The sequence below is a fragment of the Simochromis diagramma genome, unplaced genomic scaffold, assembly GCF_900408965.1.
Source record: "Simochromis diagramma unplaced genomic scaffold, fSimDia1.1 OVJJ01000602.1, whole genome shotgun sequence".
Lineage (NCBI taxonomy): Eukaryota > Metazoa > Chordata > Actinopteri > Cichliformes > Cichlidae > Simochromis > Simochromis diagramma.
The window spans coordinates 9,707,138-9,726,337 of NW_024387040.1; the positions used below are offsets into that span (position 1 = coordinate 9,707,138).

General features: G+C 41.1%; 1 protein-coding gene across 1 annotated transcript in view; it reads right to left on the minus strand.

Annotated features, from left to right (window-relative positions):
* The window catches only part of tmem108 (transmembrane protein 108), a 56,807-nt gene that overhangs the window by 6,070 nt on the left and 31,537 nt on the right, over positions 1 to 19,200 (minus strand). Inside the window, exons 2-3 of the mRNA XM_040044495.1 lie at positions 18,124 to 18,207; positions 378 to 1,589 (exon numbers count right to left, since the gene is read on the minus strand). Coding sequence (XP_039900429.1) covers positions 378 to 1,589; positions 18,124 to 18,163 — 1,252 coding nt within the window. The 5' untranslated portion in view covers positions 18,164 to 18,207. The remainder of the gene's footprint in view (positions 1 to 377; positions 1,590 to 18,123; positions 18,208 to 19,200) is intronic.

Below are 19,200 nucleotides of genomic sequence, written 5' to 3' on the forward strand. Positions count from 1 at the left end.
TTTTCTTAAACTTTTTAACTATGGCATGTGTAAACTTAAATTGGATGAAAGAAGGTGGAAGCTAAATCGATAAAAAACAGGTCACCACAAGCAGGTGAATGTAAAGAGGTTAAATATGAATCTCAAGCCACAACCAAACAAGGGAAACCCACTAACTTAGATATGCCTATCTAACTAAGGCCATTTCTCTTTTTCTTCCCACTCTTTATGTGAAACTACACGGTGGCTTCTGTGGCTTCTTATTAAATATACAAGTGTGAAGGTGGTATAAACTCTCTGCAGTGCAGCAGACGATTGAGATTCTTTAAATACCAAACCATTTCTTTCAGACAGAATGTGACTCTCTTTGTTTTCCAAGCTGCTCTGGTTTTACTTACAACACGAGGACACGAGCACACTGATGGCCAGCACGATCCACACGATGGCCATCCTGCTAAAGCAGATGTCCTTTTGGGATGACGTGGAGTCGATAGCAGTGCCTGGGTTGTGGCCAGGTGTCGGGGTGGTGATTGGCAACTGTGTGATCTGGAAGTTCCAGCTGGTTGTGGAAGTGGGCTCTGAGCTGTTTGCCTGCTGTTCCATCTTGACTGATGTGCTCTTGGAGAAGTGCTCCCCATATGCAGTTGCATTCCCTAGCAGGTCAGTGCTGTTACCTTGAACAGAACCTTGAGACTGACTTTCCACAGTGGGGATGTCGTTCGCTGCAGTGCGAGTGGCGGGCGTGAGTGTTGAATTCTGTGTTGTGACGCCCGTCACGGTGGACGGGGCGCTGGGCGCAGTGAAAGTTTGATTCTGTGGTGGGCTCTTGACAGTGACAACCAACTGAGCAGTGGGGGGCTCGTCCACTCCATGCACCTCGCGAAGGGTGATGGCGTGGTGCGGGGATCCTACAGCGTGATTCCTGAGTTTCAGGCCTCGTGCAGCATCAGCATCGACTGAGAGTGAAGAGGGGGGCTGCAGGCGTGGAGCATACCGCTGCCCGAGTTCCTCTACACTCAGCTTCTGAGGCCCTGTGTGGTTTGCATCGAGTGCATCCCCTTTTTCTGCTCCAGAGCTGGACAGAGGTGCTAGGGGGTTTGGGGCCCCTATAGCAGCAGATTCCACATCTATATTTGGCCTCTCTGCATTAGGAAATTTAGGACTGCTGCTGCTGCTGGCCTGGTTAGTGCTGACTGTAACTGGGTTATGGGCCCTGACCAATTTGTGCATGAGACTTCTGTTTACAACATCAGAGCTGGGCTCTTTGGGGTGATTCACATGACTGCCAGTGCTCACAGTGTTTGGGGTGACTCTGTCATAACTGGGAGGATCCTCACGAGCTAAGTTGGAAGCTTGGACAAGCCGATGCAAGTGTAAAGGGGGAAGAGCAGACGTAGGAAGGAGGGCATTTGTGGGTTGCATGCCTTTGGGTGACCATTCCCCGCTACTCGACCCCTCCTGATGCCAGTCCAGGGGTGGAGGTTTGGGTGAGGACAGGGGGCTGCTGTGTGTGACTGCCATGTAGACAGAGTCCTGGGATGTGTGGCTGAGGTACAGCTCCTGTGCTGATGACACCAGTCCTGCTGGCAGTGCTAGGAATGCTAGAACACCTGCAGATGCAAACAGAATAACATAGAAATCCTTTTTAGTCTCACGAACTCTTGATTGTTTCCTGTAAAGTTGATTTTTTAAAACTCTTTTTTTTCTCCTGTGCATTTTGTTTAGCAAACCTTGATGAAGCTGCAGCCCTGCGGCTATAACTGACTGCTCGGCTGTTTAGTTGAGACGTGTGGCATTGTCTTGCATTCATTATGCTTCTTAGCCTTTAATCTACTGAAGCGTTATGCGTGTCAGTCACCTAGTTTAACTAGATTGCTTTATTAACTGCATTATTCACTAGAACAGCGCTACTGCGTGTATCTGTGCATGGATAAGGTGGCAGCTGGGACGGAGAGGATGCTTCTCTCCTTGGACATGCAGTTCTCTTGTAATAAAACATCAAGATATAGCTGCAAATAATATTCTTAGCAATCCAGTTTCTATAAATGTTCTTGTTTAAAGCAAGACATCAGGAAAAAAAACAAGTTTTCTCATGTGTAAGTCATTAATTTGTCCTTTCAGACAACATTTAGATTTATTTTTTTTACACATTTACCATTGGACAGTCGCACAAAATACCTGAGTAACCAGTAAAGTACCAGATCTATATTAGTTAGTCCATCAGTTAAAACTTGGTTATTTCCTAATTTATGAAGTGTTAAAAAGAGATATTAAAAAATCCCCTCTGTACAAACCTTTGAGTTTCAAATGTCAACAAGCTGAAACTAGAATTTTTAACCTTACTTTAACCAAAGTTTACAGGGAATTATGCACTCTGGTACATTAAATATATAAGGTCTCATTTGCATATTTAGACATGACATAAAAAAAATAGAAAAATAGTAATAGAAAAAGATGATTTTATCATAAAGGAAAAATGCTTACTCTGTTCACCTCTTACACTGTCCTTTGTCATCATAAAATCGAGTCAACAGTCAGATGGTGAAATGTGTCTTGTTAGTAGACATAATGACTTCTAATGATTTTTCTACAATTAATACAGTAGATTGATTTATGACAGTCTCAGTGTCAGTATGGCCTACTTAAAATGCTAAAGCCATCTCTAAGAGCTTGACAGATTTGCTTTCTCAAGCTCAATCCCGTAAGGAGGCTGCGTAGTGACAAGACATTAGCAGGTGCCAGCGGGGAATAGTGTTATCTAGACAGCTAGAAAGTCATAGAGGGAGGAATGTGAAAGGGCTTATTAATTTCCACATTAACTCTCTCCTTTCCACCCCTTATTTATACTTAATCACAACTAATCCGACACATTAGCAGAGTCCCCACTGTGCAGACTCTATATTCAGACAACAGACTACGCAACAATAAATATCATCTAAATTCTTTTCTGGTATACAGTCATAGCACAAAGAAAGCACAACACGGTCTTCAATTTGAAGGTTTTACATATCAAGCCATAATAAAAACATCTGGTCCTCAGCTGGTCTTCTAACTAGGTAAATATAACCTCAGATAAATTACAAAACAAGACATATAACAGTTTCTGAAAACCTAAGAACATCCTCATTGCTTCCAAAGGAATTAAGAGACTAGGTAGAAGCCAGAAGCTGCTAATTAAATGCTCTTGATTAACTGTTAATCAGCAAGTGTGAGCATCTTTATGAAAGCAGAACATCTTGTCAGATGCTAAGGAGGCATGAGAAGCAACTGGTGCCGCCCATCAATCTGGGAAAGGTTAAAAGGCCATTTCCAAACAATGTGAAGTCCATAACTCTACAGTTAGAAAAAGATTATTCACCAGTGGGAAACATTGAAGACAGTTTACAATCTTTGCAAGAGTGCACATCCCAGCAAATTTACCCCAAGGCCAGACACTACAAAAAACAAAACCCACAAGAACTACATCTCGGATTCTAAATTCCTCAGTTAGCGTGTTAAATGTTAAAGTTCATGAAATTACAATTAGGAAAACAATAAAGAAGCATAGGAAGGCAGAAGAAAGCCGCTTTTTTTTCTAAGAACATGGCAGCACAGCTTAGGTTTGCAAAGTTGCATCTGAACAAACTACAAGACTTCTGGAACGATGTCCTTTGGATGGATGAGACCAATGTGGAGATGGCTGGCCATAATGCACAGCACCACACTAGCCAAAAACCAAACAGCATATCGGCACAAACACCTAATGCCGACTGTCAAGCACGGTGGTGGAGGGGTAATGATTTGGGCTTGTTTTGCAGCCACAGGACCCGGGTGCATTGCAGTCATTGAGTTGAAGTCCTTTATATAGTTAAGTAAGTAAGTAAGGCAAAAAAATTATTTATAATTTTTCAAGACAAGAATCACAAAGTGTTTCACAAAAAACAAAAAAAAAATCCAGGGCATTTAAAAGAACACAGACAAAAAGTAAGACAAATGCAATTCACAGATCCACAGAGTCCACAGATCGTAGCTGTATTAGCAACGGTGTAAAATGCGAGTACGTAGCAGATTTGGTCAGAAGTCTATCTGCGGCGTTTGAACAACCTGCAGACGTTCCAAGGAGTTTTTGCTTAGACGTATAAACAATGAATTACAGTATGCTTGGCCCGATGCACAATGCACAGCAGAAAATCTGCAGAAAGGATGAAAAAGAAAAGAATCAAAGTGCTGTGATGGCCAGTCAAAGTCCAGACCTCTCCCTGACTGAAAGGCTGGGAACTTTAGAGACAGTAGAAAGTACATAAACAAATGCCTGCGAAGTACTGAAGCTATGGTGTACAGAAGAGCGGGCAAAATTCCTCCACAACTATGTGAGAGACTGATAAAGTAATACAAAAAAAGAATTACTTTAAATTACTTCTGCTAAAGGTGTCTCTACAAACTACTGAATCATAAGTGGCGTTTAGTTTTTGACACAGTGCTTCTCCAGTTTGTCTTCGTTATTGTTAAATGAATATGACATGGTGTGATATTTCATCCGTGGTTGATCATCTGAGGTTTATTTACCTTATTTTAAAATCTGTTAAGGGCTAGATCGACTATATCTTGATCATTAGGAATGAAACAGGATGATTTCTTTTTAAAAAGACTGCACGTTAGTGTGTTTTAGTCACGGTTACTGAAATAGGGAAGCGATTAAGTTAGTCTGACACCAATCACTGGCTTATTGCTTCAAGGTTAAGACCAGCATTACTTAACATTTATCTTAATGACAACAAATGCCACAAACAGACCATTATCAGTGTGAGATCACTCTTCAACTTCTCAGACCTGTCTGTGGCACTTGGGTCAAATGTCATTCCTTCCGTCTGTGGATGTCCAAAGTAGGAATGTCGAAAGATTCCCTAAACACTCAAGAAATAGTGTATTTGATAGAGGCCATATATTTATTTGCTGCTGATAAAGTGGGGTTTTATGTTGGTTTTTTTTGTCATTAATAAGAAAGCATGTCAGCTTATTTTAGTGGCTCATTTGAATGTTTCTACCAGTTTATGGTAAATCGAGTGCTGTGACACATGCGAATGAGCTCTATCAGGCTTTAGTGGGATCAGATTTGACTGATTACACTAACGATCATCATTCACAATCTTTTATTAAAAACTGGCTTAAAGATTAGACGGAAAAAAGGAAAATACAAAATATTTATTCTGTTTAAATCTTATTCAATTTTTATGTCTATTATAACCTTAATAATATGCAATGGTCATGCTGATGACAAACGAAAACCTCAACAGATAAAAATGGAAAGGGAAAGAAAACAGCTTGTGTACACAGGCAGAGCTGTAGACCCTCAAACAAGTAAATTTGAGGTTAATTCATTAAAAAAAATACCTCAAAACACAGTCACGAGGTACTAATATGACTGAGAGGTTATGACCATCATTAAGGAGCAATGGAAAAAGACAGAAACAGAAATCTGGGTAGAACGTACAACAAAGAGCTGCAGTAAGAGATCAAATATTATTAGTAGTATAATTTATTCGCCACAGGAATATTTTTTCCATTTTCTTCCACGAGGGGTTTAAAATACACTCGGGCAGAACCCCAAAGCACTGACTATTTAAACTCAGCCTCTGAATCATTAATCATATTCCTCCATACTCAATCACACAGACTTGCAGGAGAGAGGGCCCGGCACTGCCTTCCATTAACCAGGTCTGTCACGTCTCTAATCCACAGAGCCCGCTCCAGACCAATGTCTGGGGAGACAACACGCGGGGCCATTGTTGATTTATGGATGCTCTATTTTTCCTCAAATTATCTTTTAAGCAGGAGAATAAAATGCAGCCTGTCAACTGTAAGGTGTTTAGTCTTTTACTGATGCTGGGTAATGTGAATCGTGTGCATATTAGGACAAAAATCAACCTCCGAAACGAGGCCGAATCACTGAATCGGGACGAATTAAATAGTGACTCCTTGGATAGGAAGGTGTAAGATGTCTCCGTGCAAACTGAAACCACGTAGATGCAAGAAGGCTTTAAATAAGGAGATAAAAGAGGTAACGGAGGCCGATTAAGAGAGAGGATGTTTATCATGACGGGGTCTGGCTTGAGTCATGCCTTCAATCAGTACACAAGCCTGGCTGTCACAACCCGGCAACCTGACACTCTGCTGCTGAATAAAACATAGCGTCCTTTTATAAAGTTATGTCAGAAATGAACAAACTAAATGCACTGGCACAGATTCTCCCGGCTAGTTCAAACATGGGCTTCTCTGATCTGTAACCAGCGTGGAGATTAATATTCATTTAGGACTTTAGCAGTTTAGTCGAATTATATTTTATTAAACATCACATCTAAAATGTGAAAAGGGCCAAAACTGATTTTTTTTTTTAAAAAGTTAGCATGCACTGATGTCTGACTGCCCAAATATTAATTAGTGCAGGACACAAAATGAGGTCAACCTTTAGATTCTGTTTTAGAGGTGTGGAGATTTATGATTTATTAGCTTTTCTGAGTGACGCTCTTTCTGATGTAACCCTGACATTTACTTTTATAATTACTGGGGACCAGTATGCTTTTACACTGGTGGATTCTCATATTAAACGTGGCTAAAGGTTCAAATATTAAGGTCAGTGTAAGCCGACCTGCTGTAAACACTCGACACTTGGCTCTGTATGATGTCAAAGAGAGGATTCCCTTAATGTCGTCGTGTCAGGTGCAGAGCTCTGTCCTCCAGTGAGGGGCAAAGAAAGTTGGCTAAAATGGATCAGGTGGCCAAAGAAGGCGGCAGGCATGCTTCCAATTCTGTGATCATGTGAGATGAAAGAAAAAAAACATTACAGGACTCCTTCAAGGCTCTCTAATTGAAATTAGTTTTGTGTGGCAAGGTGTTTCAGTGGCTAGCACTACTGCCTCACAGCAAGAAGGTTCCTGATTTGAGTCTGTGGCCTTCCTGTGTGGTTTGCATGTCCTCCCTCTGCCTCCATAGGTTTCCTCCAACAGTCCAGAGAAAATTAGGTTCAACTGGTGATCCTAAATTAGCCATCGAGCTCTGAATGGTGCAGAGAAATGATACGTGGTGGAGTTTCTCACCGAACCAGAAGAAGTATAACTCAATAGAAAGGAAATAGATTTATTTGGGGTGACTGCATGAAGAGTCACTGCTGCTGAGTTTCTTTGAAATACATTTTCTGAACACCACAAGGCAACTTCAATTTAGTGGCATTATATTTAAAAGAAGACGGGCATCTCCACAACAGTTATCTCCAGATACCATAAATATCAAAACTGGACAGCTAGCAACAAAACAATTCAAGTAGTGCCAGAGGCCAGAGGAAAACAGATATTTGATTTTGTGGGGAGCAGTTATGAGACCCTCATGGCAGATAACTTATGCAATAACTTATGCTATATTGTGGCTGTAGCTTTGCCTGTGCATAATTAATACATTATTATGAACAAGGTGGTTTATTATACTGTAATACTAAGAAATCAATGGGCAGCCACCAAAAAAGGCTTTACTGCACCTCAGCACTGATCATTGAACCTGCAGGTCTCTGCGGGAGGAATTCTTACATTATTCCCTCATTTTGCTTTGATGACTGTGCTGCCTAACACGTCGGTCAAATACAGTTTAAATCTGGGGATGTCCACAACACACTCATCAATCCATTCTGCTAGTTTTAAGGGTTAGTTTGCAGTGATCCTCACAGCAAATGAGAGCCAACAGGTCCCCTCATTGTTGACTGCTTTGGATTTTTACGTTTTGTAATATTTTTCTATGCAGTATAGCATAAACTGACTTTCTTATTAAACAGTGGTGTGTTTGTGGTTTGAAAAAAAAAAGAGCTGAGACATGAGGAGCACCTCCAACGTCTTGCTTGTTGCTGTATCCCTACAACTGACTCTTATGTGTTAAGCTAAAGACTAAAAGTTGCAGCAGTTAAATATAAAAGCATACACAACGACACAGCACGGCTGAAGGAAAATGTCGGCACTCCAACTGATGGTTTAGCCTTATTGGGCAGATTTAATAGGAATAAAATAAATGGAAGATGGTGACGGGGTAGTATGTTTATTCCTTTCTCTCTGAAATAGACTTTATGTGCAATGCACCCTCTGACGTCTGCTTTACATAAACCCAGATTGCACAGGAAAAGTTACGTGTTTAAAAACAGGAAATATAATAATATAATAGGCGAGTTATCGTGTTTTCTGCCCTCTGCTACACCTGCATCTTTATTTTTTTCTGAAAACAGGAAATCCACCTATTCCTGACCTGTACAGTCTGTGTTGTTGAATTTCTGTGTCTGCAGTGATTACATATACCTGCTTGTCTTTACACATACACTGTGCTGCACACTGAGCCAAATGGGTGTAATTTGTCATGACGGCTGTGTGTCCGGCGAATGGAGAGAGAGTGTGAGCAGGCAGAGAGCCTGGACTGGCCTCCACAAAGACACATAGAGGGGTATTAACAAGAGAAATTATTGAAAAGACCAGGGAAGTATCCTGAGCTTCACAGACATCCATTACTGAGTAGAAGCACTGAAAAGAAAACGAGAAAACGGAGTGCAAAGAGGGGAAAAAAGGGTGGAAAATGTGCACGAGTGGGCCTGATCGTGCACCCTTTCCTGTGTGTTTGATCACGCTGAGACGTGGACAAAAGCAAAAAGGTTAGACATGAAAAACTGAGCTGGAGCAGGGCACACAGAGAAGCATTTGTCATAGTCAGCGGCACCCGTTTACTCAGCATGCTTTTTTTCCCCTCCCACCCTCGTGCATGTTGGCTGTTTTCAGTCTGACATGATATTTTCTCGCAAGCAGAAAAACACCCACAAAAGGAGTCAGACCACTTTCAGTGGCGATGATGAAAGAAGGAGTGAGGAGGCGAGTGCGGAGTTTGAACCTTCGCTGGTGAACTGAGGCTTTTTCTCCTTTCATGAAGAGGAGCCCGTTTATCACTCGCACCAACCTGTTGCCTTCGCTAGCTATGTCACTCAGCCGATCACCATCAAGAAAAGCACATGCTAATATCATGAAGACAAATAACGGCCCGGCTAAAACTACTGCGAGACTGTGCCCTCGTTTATTTGACTAATGGTGTCAACCTGTTTTCCATTATCAAAGCGTAGGGTGTACAGAGGCAGAGAGGGAGGGAGGGGCAATTTATGCAAGAAAACCTGCTGAATTAGGGCTCTTTTGAGTGCATAGGAAAACCGGTGACATTCGCTGAAGTCCTCCATTGAAGCCACGAGGGACATCAATAAATCATGTTGCAAAGCAGGCACCTGTGCGCTGATCCAAAGCAGGCTTTGTCCCACTACTCATTCACAATTAGATTGAGAGGCCAAAGCCTCTGACTCCGAATCTAAAGTTACACTGTGATAACCTAACATTTGCTCCTGAAGCTGAGGAATCCTGCCTTATGTTTTGAAGCCACTCATAAGCTAAGACTTCAGTCCCACGGAACAATAATCTTCAGGTGCAGTGCATCATGAATCTTTTGGCTTAATCAATCATACCGATGCACTTAGTGTACGGCATGCAGGCTATCAGTGCTTATGCACTAGCCTGGCTGCATGATCAATCCTAAAGGGGGGGTGGGGGCTACTCGCAGAGGAGGCTGGGATATTTATCTTTCTTTCCAGGGGTCACCTCCTGCTACGTGCGACGGAGAATGATGTGGCTATGACGTGTACGGCGACAATCTGCCTATGAAGCGGGTTCTGGAGGCAGGCTGGTTGTGCCGTATCATCAGTGGGCAGCTGCCAGTGCCACTATTCAAACTGGAGGCTCTACAGGAAGCCAAAAATAGGAGCTGCAAAATCATCCATCAATAAGACTCGTGAGTCGTGGTTCGTCAGGCTGTACTTCTGAAATCCTTCTGTTCTGTCATCTCCCTGCTCAGCAGCATAGCGGGGAGTAACAGAACAGTACGCAGGGAACAAAAAGCCTAGATTCAATGAGAACCTAGACCAAGGTCAGGTTTATAAAGAAAACGAACTGCAGCGCAAAGTTGCATTAAGATAAAATACCTGACGGTACATTTTCTGTCTATTTCTGCTCTGGGTGCTGTTAAAAATAACTGTATAAGCAGTCTGTCTGTTATCCAATAGAAAAATAATTTGGGTGTAAACTGAATCCTTAGTTAATCAGTTAGGATAACATCTATTGATACCAATACTATTTTAACTTCATTTCAACTTTTCTGTCAGAAAACATTTTTTGTCTCTAAACAAAGTACAAAAACGAACACCTGTGATGTGATTTGTGACTCTCAACGCTTTATTTAATACTTGAGAGGAAATAGATGAAAAATAAATATAAATATCAGCTATTTATATAAAATAACATCACGTCACAGACTATTTTAGCTCCAGACTGTGGTGGTTCTAAAATGTCTTATGCAGACAGTAGTTACCAAAATTATTAGATTAGAAAACTGTCAAAAACTTTGACAAAACTGAAAATAAGATTTTTATTTATTAGTCAAATAATGAAGTGAATTCATCTTTTTATACCCAAATATTGTGCTCAGTTAAAGTCAAAAATTAATCAAGCACAATATTTAACTAAATTTGTCTCTTCAGGAATGCAAGTAAATAACTCTAAGTTGACATCTTAATAAAAATAATAATAATTTGCTTAACTATACTATTTACAGTTATATATATTTATATATTCATTTATTTATATTTTTCCATTAAAAGTATAATTTCCAAACCCTACTTGTGGATTAACCATCACAGAAACATCAAAAATGATTTTGGTAATTACCAATACTGGTACTTTAGGGCAGCTGTGGCATAAACCTTACATTTTGTGCTGGTCTAATACATTTGTTAAACTTTGTATTTTGATTTGTAAACCAATAATCTGTCTACATTTTCCTAGTTTCCAGCTTAGATAGCAGCTGTTTTACTTCAGAATTTCAAGAACTTGGTACATTTCAAAGGTTTTACTCCTTTATAAAAACCTCTTCAGAGCTTTTTGGTGTCAATTAGAATAAAAAAGGTTGAGCTGACATGTTACATGTCGCTCCAACAGGCCGATGACACGTGCAGGTGCACGGTGCTGTGCACGTCTGAGGATTACCCTTTGATGGCTCTGTGATATACACAACTAGATCCAGTGCCAGTTTAGTGGATTTCATCCACCTCTCTCATTCCTGTCATTAATTAAAGATGGAAAACCATTTACTGTCACACCGACGGCCACTATAGGATCACCAGTTACACTGACAAGTATCTTTGGACAGGTTCAAAGATAGAGGCTTCCTCTGGAAGGCGACTGACGCACCACTGTGCTGCACAGCTATTTGTTATATTGGTTAATTTAACTACACTATTAAGGTTATTTAGTCTTCTCTGCTTTCTACCTTCTCTTAGTTTAGTCCAAGGTAAATGGACTGTAACTTTATACAGCCCTCTTTTACTATCACTGTGAACCCAAAGCTATTTTTACACTGCAAGCAGAATCCACACACACATTTCCAATCTTCACCCAGGTAAACATCAGAGGGTACTTAGGGTTTAATATCTTGTCCAAGGACTGTTTGACCTGAAGCCCCGCGGTGTTTCTGAGGTTCCTCCTTAAAAATGACAGGCCCAAAGTGAATCAACTATTTCTCTGCAATTACAAGCTCTGTTTAAACTATATTGGTATCAAAATAAAGCTGACACTTGTGAGACTTCATCAGCAGTGCAAGCAGTGGCCATTCTGTCAAACTAACTGAGGATAAAACACAGAAAAGTATAAAGGAGTTTTTCCTGGCTTGGTCTTTTATAGCATATATCTCTCTTGAAAATTTGATGCAGTAGATCCTTTGGGGTTCAACAGGTACAGAATAATACAGAATTTGGAAGCTGGGGATTGAACTGCCAACCTTCCTAATAGTAGGCAACCTATTCTAAACTCTAAGCCATCATAACTGACAAGCTTTTGGGTGGGGGTGGGAGCTCTGTGATTGGAACAAATAGAATTACTTGCACTATTGCACACTATCCACACATCTGTTAACCTATTTTTATTTACAAAAACAAACAAAGAAACAAAAAAAAACAACAACTTCAGAGCAATTTCAGATTCTAAAGTCAACTTCCACAGTTGATTGTGCATAATTAGACTAGACTAGATTAGACTAGATAATTAGTCTTGATTAGACTTTATTGAAAAAGTGGTAAATGGGCTAGTTCTTTGCTGAATAACGCTTTTCTACTCTACTTGAACAATTTAAAGCACTTTATATAACATGCCTCACAAGCACTTTTTTCTGTCATCCACACATTCATACTCTGATGAATGCATCGGAAAGCAGCAGGGTTCAGTATCTTGCCCAAGGATAATTAGGCATGGAGAGCCCGGAGCTCTCTGGGACAGAACAGCCAACTTTCCAATTAGTAGATGGCCTGTTCCACCTCAGGAACAACAGGCCAAACCACAGGGAAAGTCACAAAAAGTGACGATAAAAGAATATTGGTACCAATTTTTGGTACTTTTACCTGCTTGTGAACAATTCCCTTGGAATCACAAGTTCTTTACAATCAAGCTGAACAAGCAGCAAAAAGAGAGCCGTTGTTTTTTGTATTCAAATGTTTTTTTAATACATGTAAATGAAGTAAGTTTATTACAACCTCCGTGTCCTAAAGAGTGACTAACGGTTGAGATCTATCTTTCTTTATAAGAGGTGCGGCAAAGGTTTTTTAAAAGTGTTGTTAGTCAGAAATAATGCCCGTGCTGCATTAACAACCATAAATCTACAAGCAGATTGTTTCTTTGTGATCTCACTGAATAAAATCATTAACCAAAATGTCTGATATGCAAATGTACAAGAACGAAAGGCAATTACTGTATGTCCACTATGTCTCGTAGTCTAATGGGATAAACATGCCAAACCGCTGGTTTAGAAGCTCCAAATCACTAAACCACAGCCCATAATTAAAGATGTCCTCCTCACCGCCCAGCCGACCCTCCGTGGATCATATTTAGCCTCATTTATGCTAATAAAAACCACTCCACGGTAGCAGACAGCCCTCTGTGGGATTCCCCTTCAATCCTCTGGGGCAAACGAAGATGGCTTTATCTGCAGCTCTCATCAGAATACCAATGAGCCCATATCACACCACGCCAGCACACACACAGCACGGCTCGTCTCCCCCAGTATAAAATCAGTCCATATCTCAACTTTTGAGGAATAAAAGCTGACAGAGCCGAATCAAAGTAATCATAAAGCTTAAGAGAAGTTTTGTTAAAGGTAGTCCAAGCCTTTAATTTAAAGCTTTGACGTGCTGTCACAGAACCACAGAAACAGATCGGATCCATCAGCTGCAGGCGGACAAAACCCTTTATCAGCCGAGAGCTGTCTGACTAACTGCTGCTAAGATTTGATTATCTGGCCTGGACAGCGAGCCATCAGCCCCGACTGACTTCAGTGATCCCACTGCACTTCTGTAACAGTTTCTAGTAGGCCTGCTGTGGTACTACTTCAATGTGTGCCACTACAGCTGCTACCATTGGTTACTGTACCTATGATACCACCAATATCTGCTTTAATATAGTTGGTAATAATAAAAAACAAATAAAAAATAATAAAATAGAGTCTAAAACTATGAAGAAGTTTCACACCCCAGCTCCTCTGTGATTACTTCTTTTGAATTTGACCAAGTGGCCGCCTCTGAAGTTTAATAAGTTGGAGTTAAAAAGTGGCCGAAAGCTCCAGAATTGGGAATATATTCACAGAAATGTTGTAAGAAAAGTAAAGATCATTCCCAAAAGTGTGCTTACATTATATTAATAGAAGACAATAAGCATAAAAAAGCTGTGATGAGTATTGCTAAAGCATATAGTTAGGTCTGGATCAGGTGACCCTGAATCTTCCCTTAGTTATGCAGCAATAGGTGTTTGCTGCTGGGGGATTCCCATGATGCACTGAGTATTTCTTCTTTAGTCACCTTTCTCACTCACTATGTGTTAATAGACCTCTCTGCTGCATCACACTTCTTATTCATCTCTGTCTCTCTTCCACAGCATGTCTTTCATCCTGTCTTCCTTCTCTAGCCCCAACCGGTCGCAGCAGATGGCCCCGCCCCTCCCTGAGCCTGGTTTTGCCGGAGGTTTCTTCCTGTTAAAAGGAAGTTTTTCCTTCCCACTGTCGCCAAAGTGCTTGCTCATAGGGGGTCATATGATTGTTGGGTTTTTCTCTGTATGTATTATTGTAGGGTGCACCTTACAATAGAAAGCTCCTTGAGGCAACTGTTGTTGTGATTTGGCGCAGTATAAATAAAATTTAAATAAATTTGAACTGAATTAAATCTTTGTAAATCTTGAATTTCTCATAAATGACTGGACTCGTGTTGTGATTCTACCATATGACAAAATGCCTTCACAAATCATGGTTTAGTCGAGAATTGCCATCCATCAAAAAGTGAAAAGCAAGCAAAAACATCAAATAACAAACAAACCAATGAAAAGAGGTTCGTTAGCGCATATAGAAGTCATGGAAGTTCACCAGAGGCTTCAAACCACATGCAATAACCTGCAGGAAATCACTTGGATCAAATAAGATAAGATTATTTCCATAATCCCAGTGAGAGATGACATCCCTAATATAGCCATCTCACACGCACAGCTCCGGAGTGTAAGTACAGATGCTCCACCCACCAGCTTTGTTTACGAGGGGCAGCCAATCAGAAGTAAGTTGGCTATAAAAGGATGAACTGTGAATTATGCGAAGCGCTGATAGTGGAGTAGCCCAAGAATAACAAAGTCGAGCTGGAAATCAACATAATAAGGCCCCTCGGAGACAAGCTTAAGATCAAAATCGATCTGAAGTCTGTTTCATAAATGAGTGGAGCGGCTCAGCAGACAGATGAAATTGGGGTTGTACTGGGAACCAGATTGCAATCAGTGAAACGGAGTACAAGGAGGTATTTTAGAAAAACAAACCGCCACAGTATATAAAATTCCAAAGGAGAAAAAATGCTGATATACTCACTAAATGCTAATATCCTTTTACTGCATCTATTTGCCCCTAATAATGCTGCAGTCCACCTCCTGCTGCAGTCCACCTCCTGCTGCCGTTACACCTCCTTCTGCCCTTTAATATGTATGGTACTTCTATTCAGAGTTGCACTGAGACGTTTTCAAAATGTTTTTTTGTTCTGCAGCCCTCCTTTGTATCCGCAAGATACTTACTTTCACACAAAGGCAAAAAAAAAAGGCACATGCCATGAGAGGAATCATGTGCCTAAAGCTGCTCAGTTAATCAGGAAAGCCACTCATTTTAGAATTAACATTTCTGTGACTCACAATAGAAGCTCAAACTTAGTATGAGCATTGAATTAGCTTGTCAGTTTGAATCTGTGTGAAAGGGCCTTTCAACTGTACTGCTGGGAAGCCGTTTTTATTGCTACAACTGCTAATCTCGCTCGTGACTTGGAAAACAAGAAAAATCCCAATATTCTTCATTTTGGAACGACATATGCATGCGTATAAATAAAGTGGCATCTTTACAGTAGCACAAAGAGCCAAATTCCTTTGGTTTGCTTCTGGGTGTGTCTCAGCAGATAGATGAGGCACATCCTCTGGGACCTGTGGGACGGTCCCGGAGAAGGCTTCGATATGGGCAGGGCGGTGGAGAGGCGGAACAGGGAGGTCTGCAGATGTGGGCTCAGAGATAAGCGGCAAAGCTTGGGTAACAGGATAATGGCTTCCTGTTTGAATTTGAATTGTTTGTCAGCTTACAGCAGCTTTGAACGGGGACGTGTTTATCTGAAAATCTGGTGGAGAGAGAATGCGAAAACAAGAACAACAAAGGGTCCTTTTGCTGTTTACTGGGATAATGATTTAGCTTCGTCGAGTGTGACAGCAGCACCGCACCTGACAGGAAGACGAGAGATTAAACAGGAAGTTGTCTGGAATCTGGGCGGAGCGCTGAGCAGCAAATCTGCAATTACACAGAGTCACAGACGCTGACAGCGTCTTCGAGAGAATTTTGGCATATTCACTTTGATAGTGGCTTTATAAAGATGACAAAGTATCCAACAGCACATTTCAAAAATACAAGACAAGAAGAAGTCAGATGGGAAGATTTCTCAAGCCCTGTGTACTCATTTACACATTGCTCCAACTGGCCTTTTCAAATTTTTATTTATTCTAGCTTTGGAGGCAAAAACTCAATTTCCTAAAACAAATTGTGACACTCACTGTCCCGTTATAATATGGGATCATCTGTCCCAGTTCTTCTCTATCTGAAGCATCCCTGTTCATGCCTGCAGCCTTGAGATGTTAAGGCACATCTGTCTCTAGCAGATGGCTCATCCAGAGAGAGAAATGAGAAACAGATACAGGTGGGTCTCTCGTCTCTGCACACTTGATTGGGGAAACTAATGGAAAAGTTATGCGCCCGAGGAAATTCAGGACTGGACTGGATCTCCAACTGAATGCATGACAGCAAACTGAGCTTTAGATTTACCAGGACAAATTCAAAAATAAAATCCACACAAACCTAGACGACAACTTCAACTCAAACTTCTTCTTTTCAGGTTAAACGGCTGCAGGGTGACCTCCCTCCACCTCTGCACCAGCTTAAAGCACTCAGCTCACAGCGGTCTAGTCCAAGTTTATCACTTCTGAGGGATTGAGACAGACTTGTCAGACAGCCTTGGGCTCCAGCGCCCTGAGGTGGAGCTTGGGGGTGAATACCAGATATCATCAGCCCTTTCAGCTAACAGTCCTGGAGCCTGGTGGGTTTCAGTGTGACCAACATGTTCCATATTCATGTGACATTCTGCGGCGGTAGCCAGCCAGAACTTTGTACATCGGGCCTTTATTCTATCCTGTGAATTTAAAACAGCACGGACCTAAACTGACAATAATGGGGGGTCCAGCACTGTATGTACAGCATCTGATGTCCACAAACAGGGGATCCCTGACGGAATGGCCTTCAGCTATAGAGGAATTTATATAAATAATTTTCTTTTCTTTTAGAAGATAAGTTGCCAAGAGGTGCAAGACTTAAAGTTAGAGAAATTATGAAAACACTGGAATAATTCACTGGCAAACGATGAAGAAAGCTGCATTCTGGTAATTACCACATTACAACAGCTAACATCTGGAAAACTTAGATTTTCTCTGAATACTCCAATATAACCGATTTTGGGAATAGCAGCATAGATATAAACTGTATATCAAAGATGGGCGTAGCCCCCTTGACATTAACTGTTGGTTAGTGAATTCGAGTTTTAAGGATTTTTATTTTGTAAATTCGCATTTGCTAAATTGTCTACAAGTCCACATTTGGATGATAGGGTGAAGTGGTGGTGAAGTTATCAGCTAACACCAGACTCCAGACTATATAGGGGGATTACACAGAAATGAATACATGTTAATTAGTGGACTGGACTGCTTCTTGTATAATGCTTTTCCACTCTTACTGAGCATGCAAAGTGCTTTTGGACTATGAGCCAAACTCAGCTGCTCACACATATACAGACATCAAGCATTTGCATAAATTGCCAACCAACAACTCAGGATTGAGTATCTCGCTCAAGGATGCTTCGACATGCAGACCAGAGAAGTCTGAGAGTGACCTTCTGATTTTTGTATGCTACTTGGTGGTAGGATATAAATATTCAAAATGATATTTTGAATGCTATTTTAATTAAAAAGGTTCCAAAAGCAAAAATATAGTGAAGAAGTCAAATTCAGTCACTTGAGCGGTGATGTGACTGAGCAGAGAGCTAGTGGCTATACCCCTCTGTACTTAATAGAGGCTGTAAAGCTTTGATACACTTTCAATAAATTAGTCTTTTTGTGAACATTCAATGTCCATTGAAAATGTTAACATTGGGAGTCTATAGGGAGAGCCTCTAGTGCCCACTCAAGCAAGTGCAGCTTTAAAATGGCTTAATTTTTCAGTCCTCTAGGTTAATGCTTGACTCTAAACCATTTTTTGCTTTCATTTTATCTTCACCTCTATGTTTCTATGTTAATGCTCCATATAAATCAAGCATGATAAAGCTGCAAATAAATAACCGGAATGTTTTAGAACAATTTAAAAAATGGTCGCTTTCTTCAAAACCAACCAATCTTTCTGTTTTGCATGTGAAATGTCGACTGGCTTGCTGGGCCTCCCTTTTAACCCCCCACAGGCTTTACTCACTCAGCAGCTGGCAGCGCAGGACCTGTAGGCTTGTCTTCATGGTATCATGTGATCCGGCTCCTCCTCCACAGTGCTCATGGTTCTCTGAGAGAAACACAGCAAAAAGAAAGCAAGGTGAGATGAAACTCAGGGCTTGGATATCAACTCGCATTTAAATGATCGTTAAACGCCAGTGTGATAAACCGTGACTATGTATGGAACGCTTTTAGCAGAACAGAAAGGGGAAAGGACGAGATCGCAGACAACATCGTCCAGCTTAACCTTGACAGCTTAATCCTTGTAATGACTGCCACCCAGCAGTTACACCTGTGAGAGCAAATGAATTACATATTTCACAAATCCAGGTAGGACTGCAGTGGTGGTCAGCCTCAATGGTCGGGCTGCAAATCAGCATTGGCATCCTGCAGGCTGTGCTGGTCAGTAAAACCAATTATAGGGCATTAAACATTGACCAGTGAGCCTTGTTCTGAGACAGCCACTGCGTGTGTGTCAGCGAGACCAGTACCCAAGGGCGCTCTTTAGGAGAATGACTCACTGATGGCCTTCTGCTAAATAAAAGGCCATATATACACACACATATCTCTATTCACCCCCGGAGGAGTGTGCGTGTGTTCATGTTTGCCTCCTTTTGTGGATATGCCCCCTCCAGGTTTAGGGCTCTGCTTGCGGGCAACCTGTGCTTCTGTGGGAGACGTGTGAGATAAGAGGGACGGATAACAAAAGCACACTTTATTTCCCATAAATGTAGTCCCACTCAGAGAAATGAAAAGAGACAACACATTACATCTGAGTCATCCAGTTTATCGCTGTCACTGGAGAACATTTTAATGCTTGTAAACTAGTAGAGACCATAAATCTGAATGCAACCTTAAGCAATTTTATAATTTATTAAAAAGACTGTTAAGTAACAGGTAAGGAAGCAACAGATACATAAAATAACAGATACATAGATGGATGTTTTTTGTAATATATTATATGACATTCAAATATTTAAATTGCATTACAGCTGTGTTGCTAGAAGGATGCTTATATTGATTGACAGCCGGGTGCTGCTAGCTGTCTGCTAGGCTAGCAAAC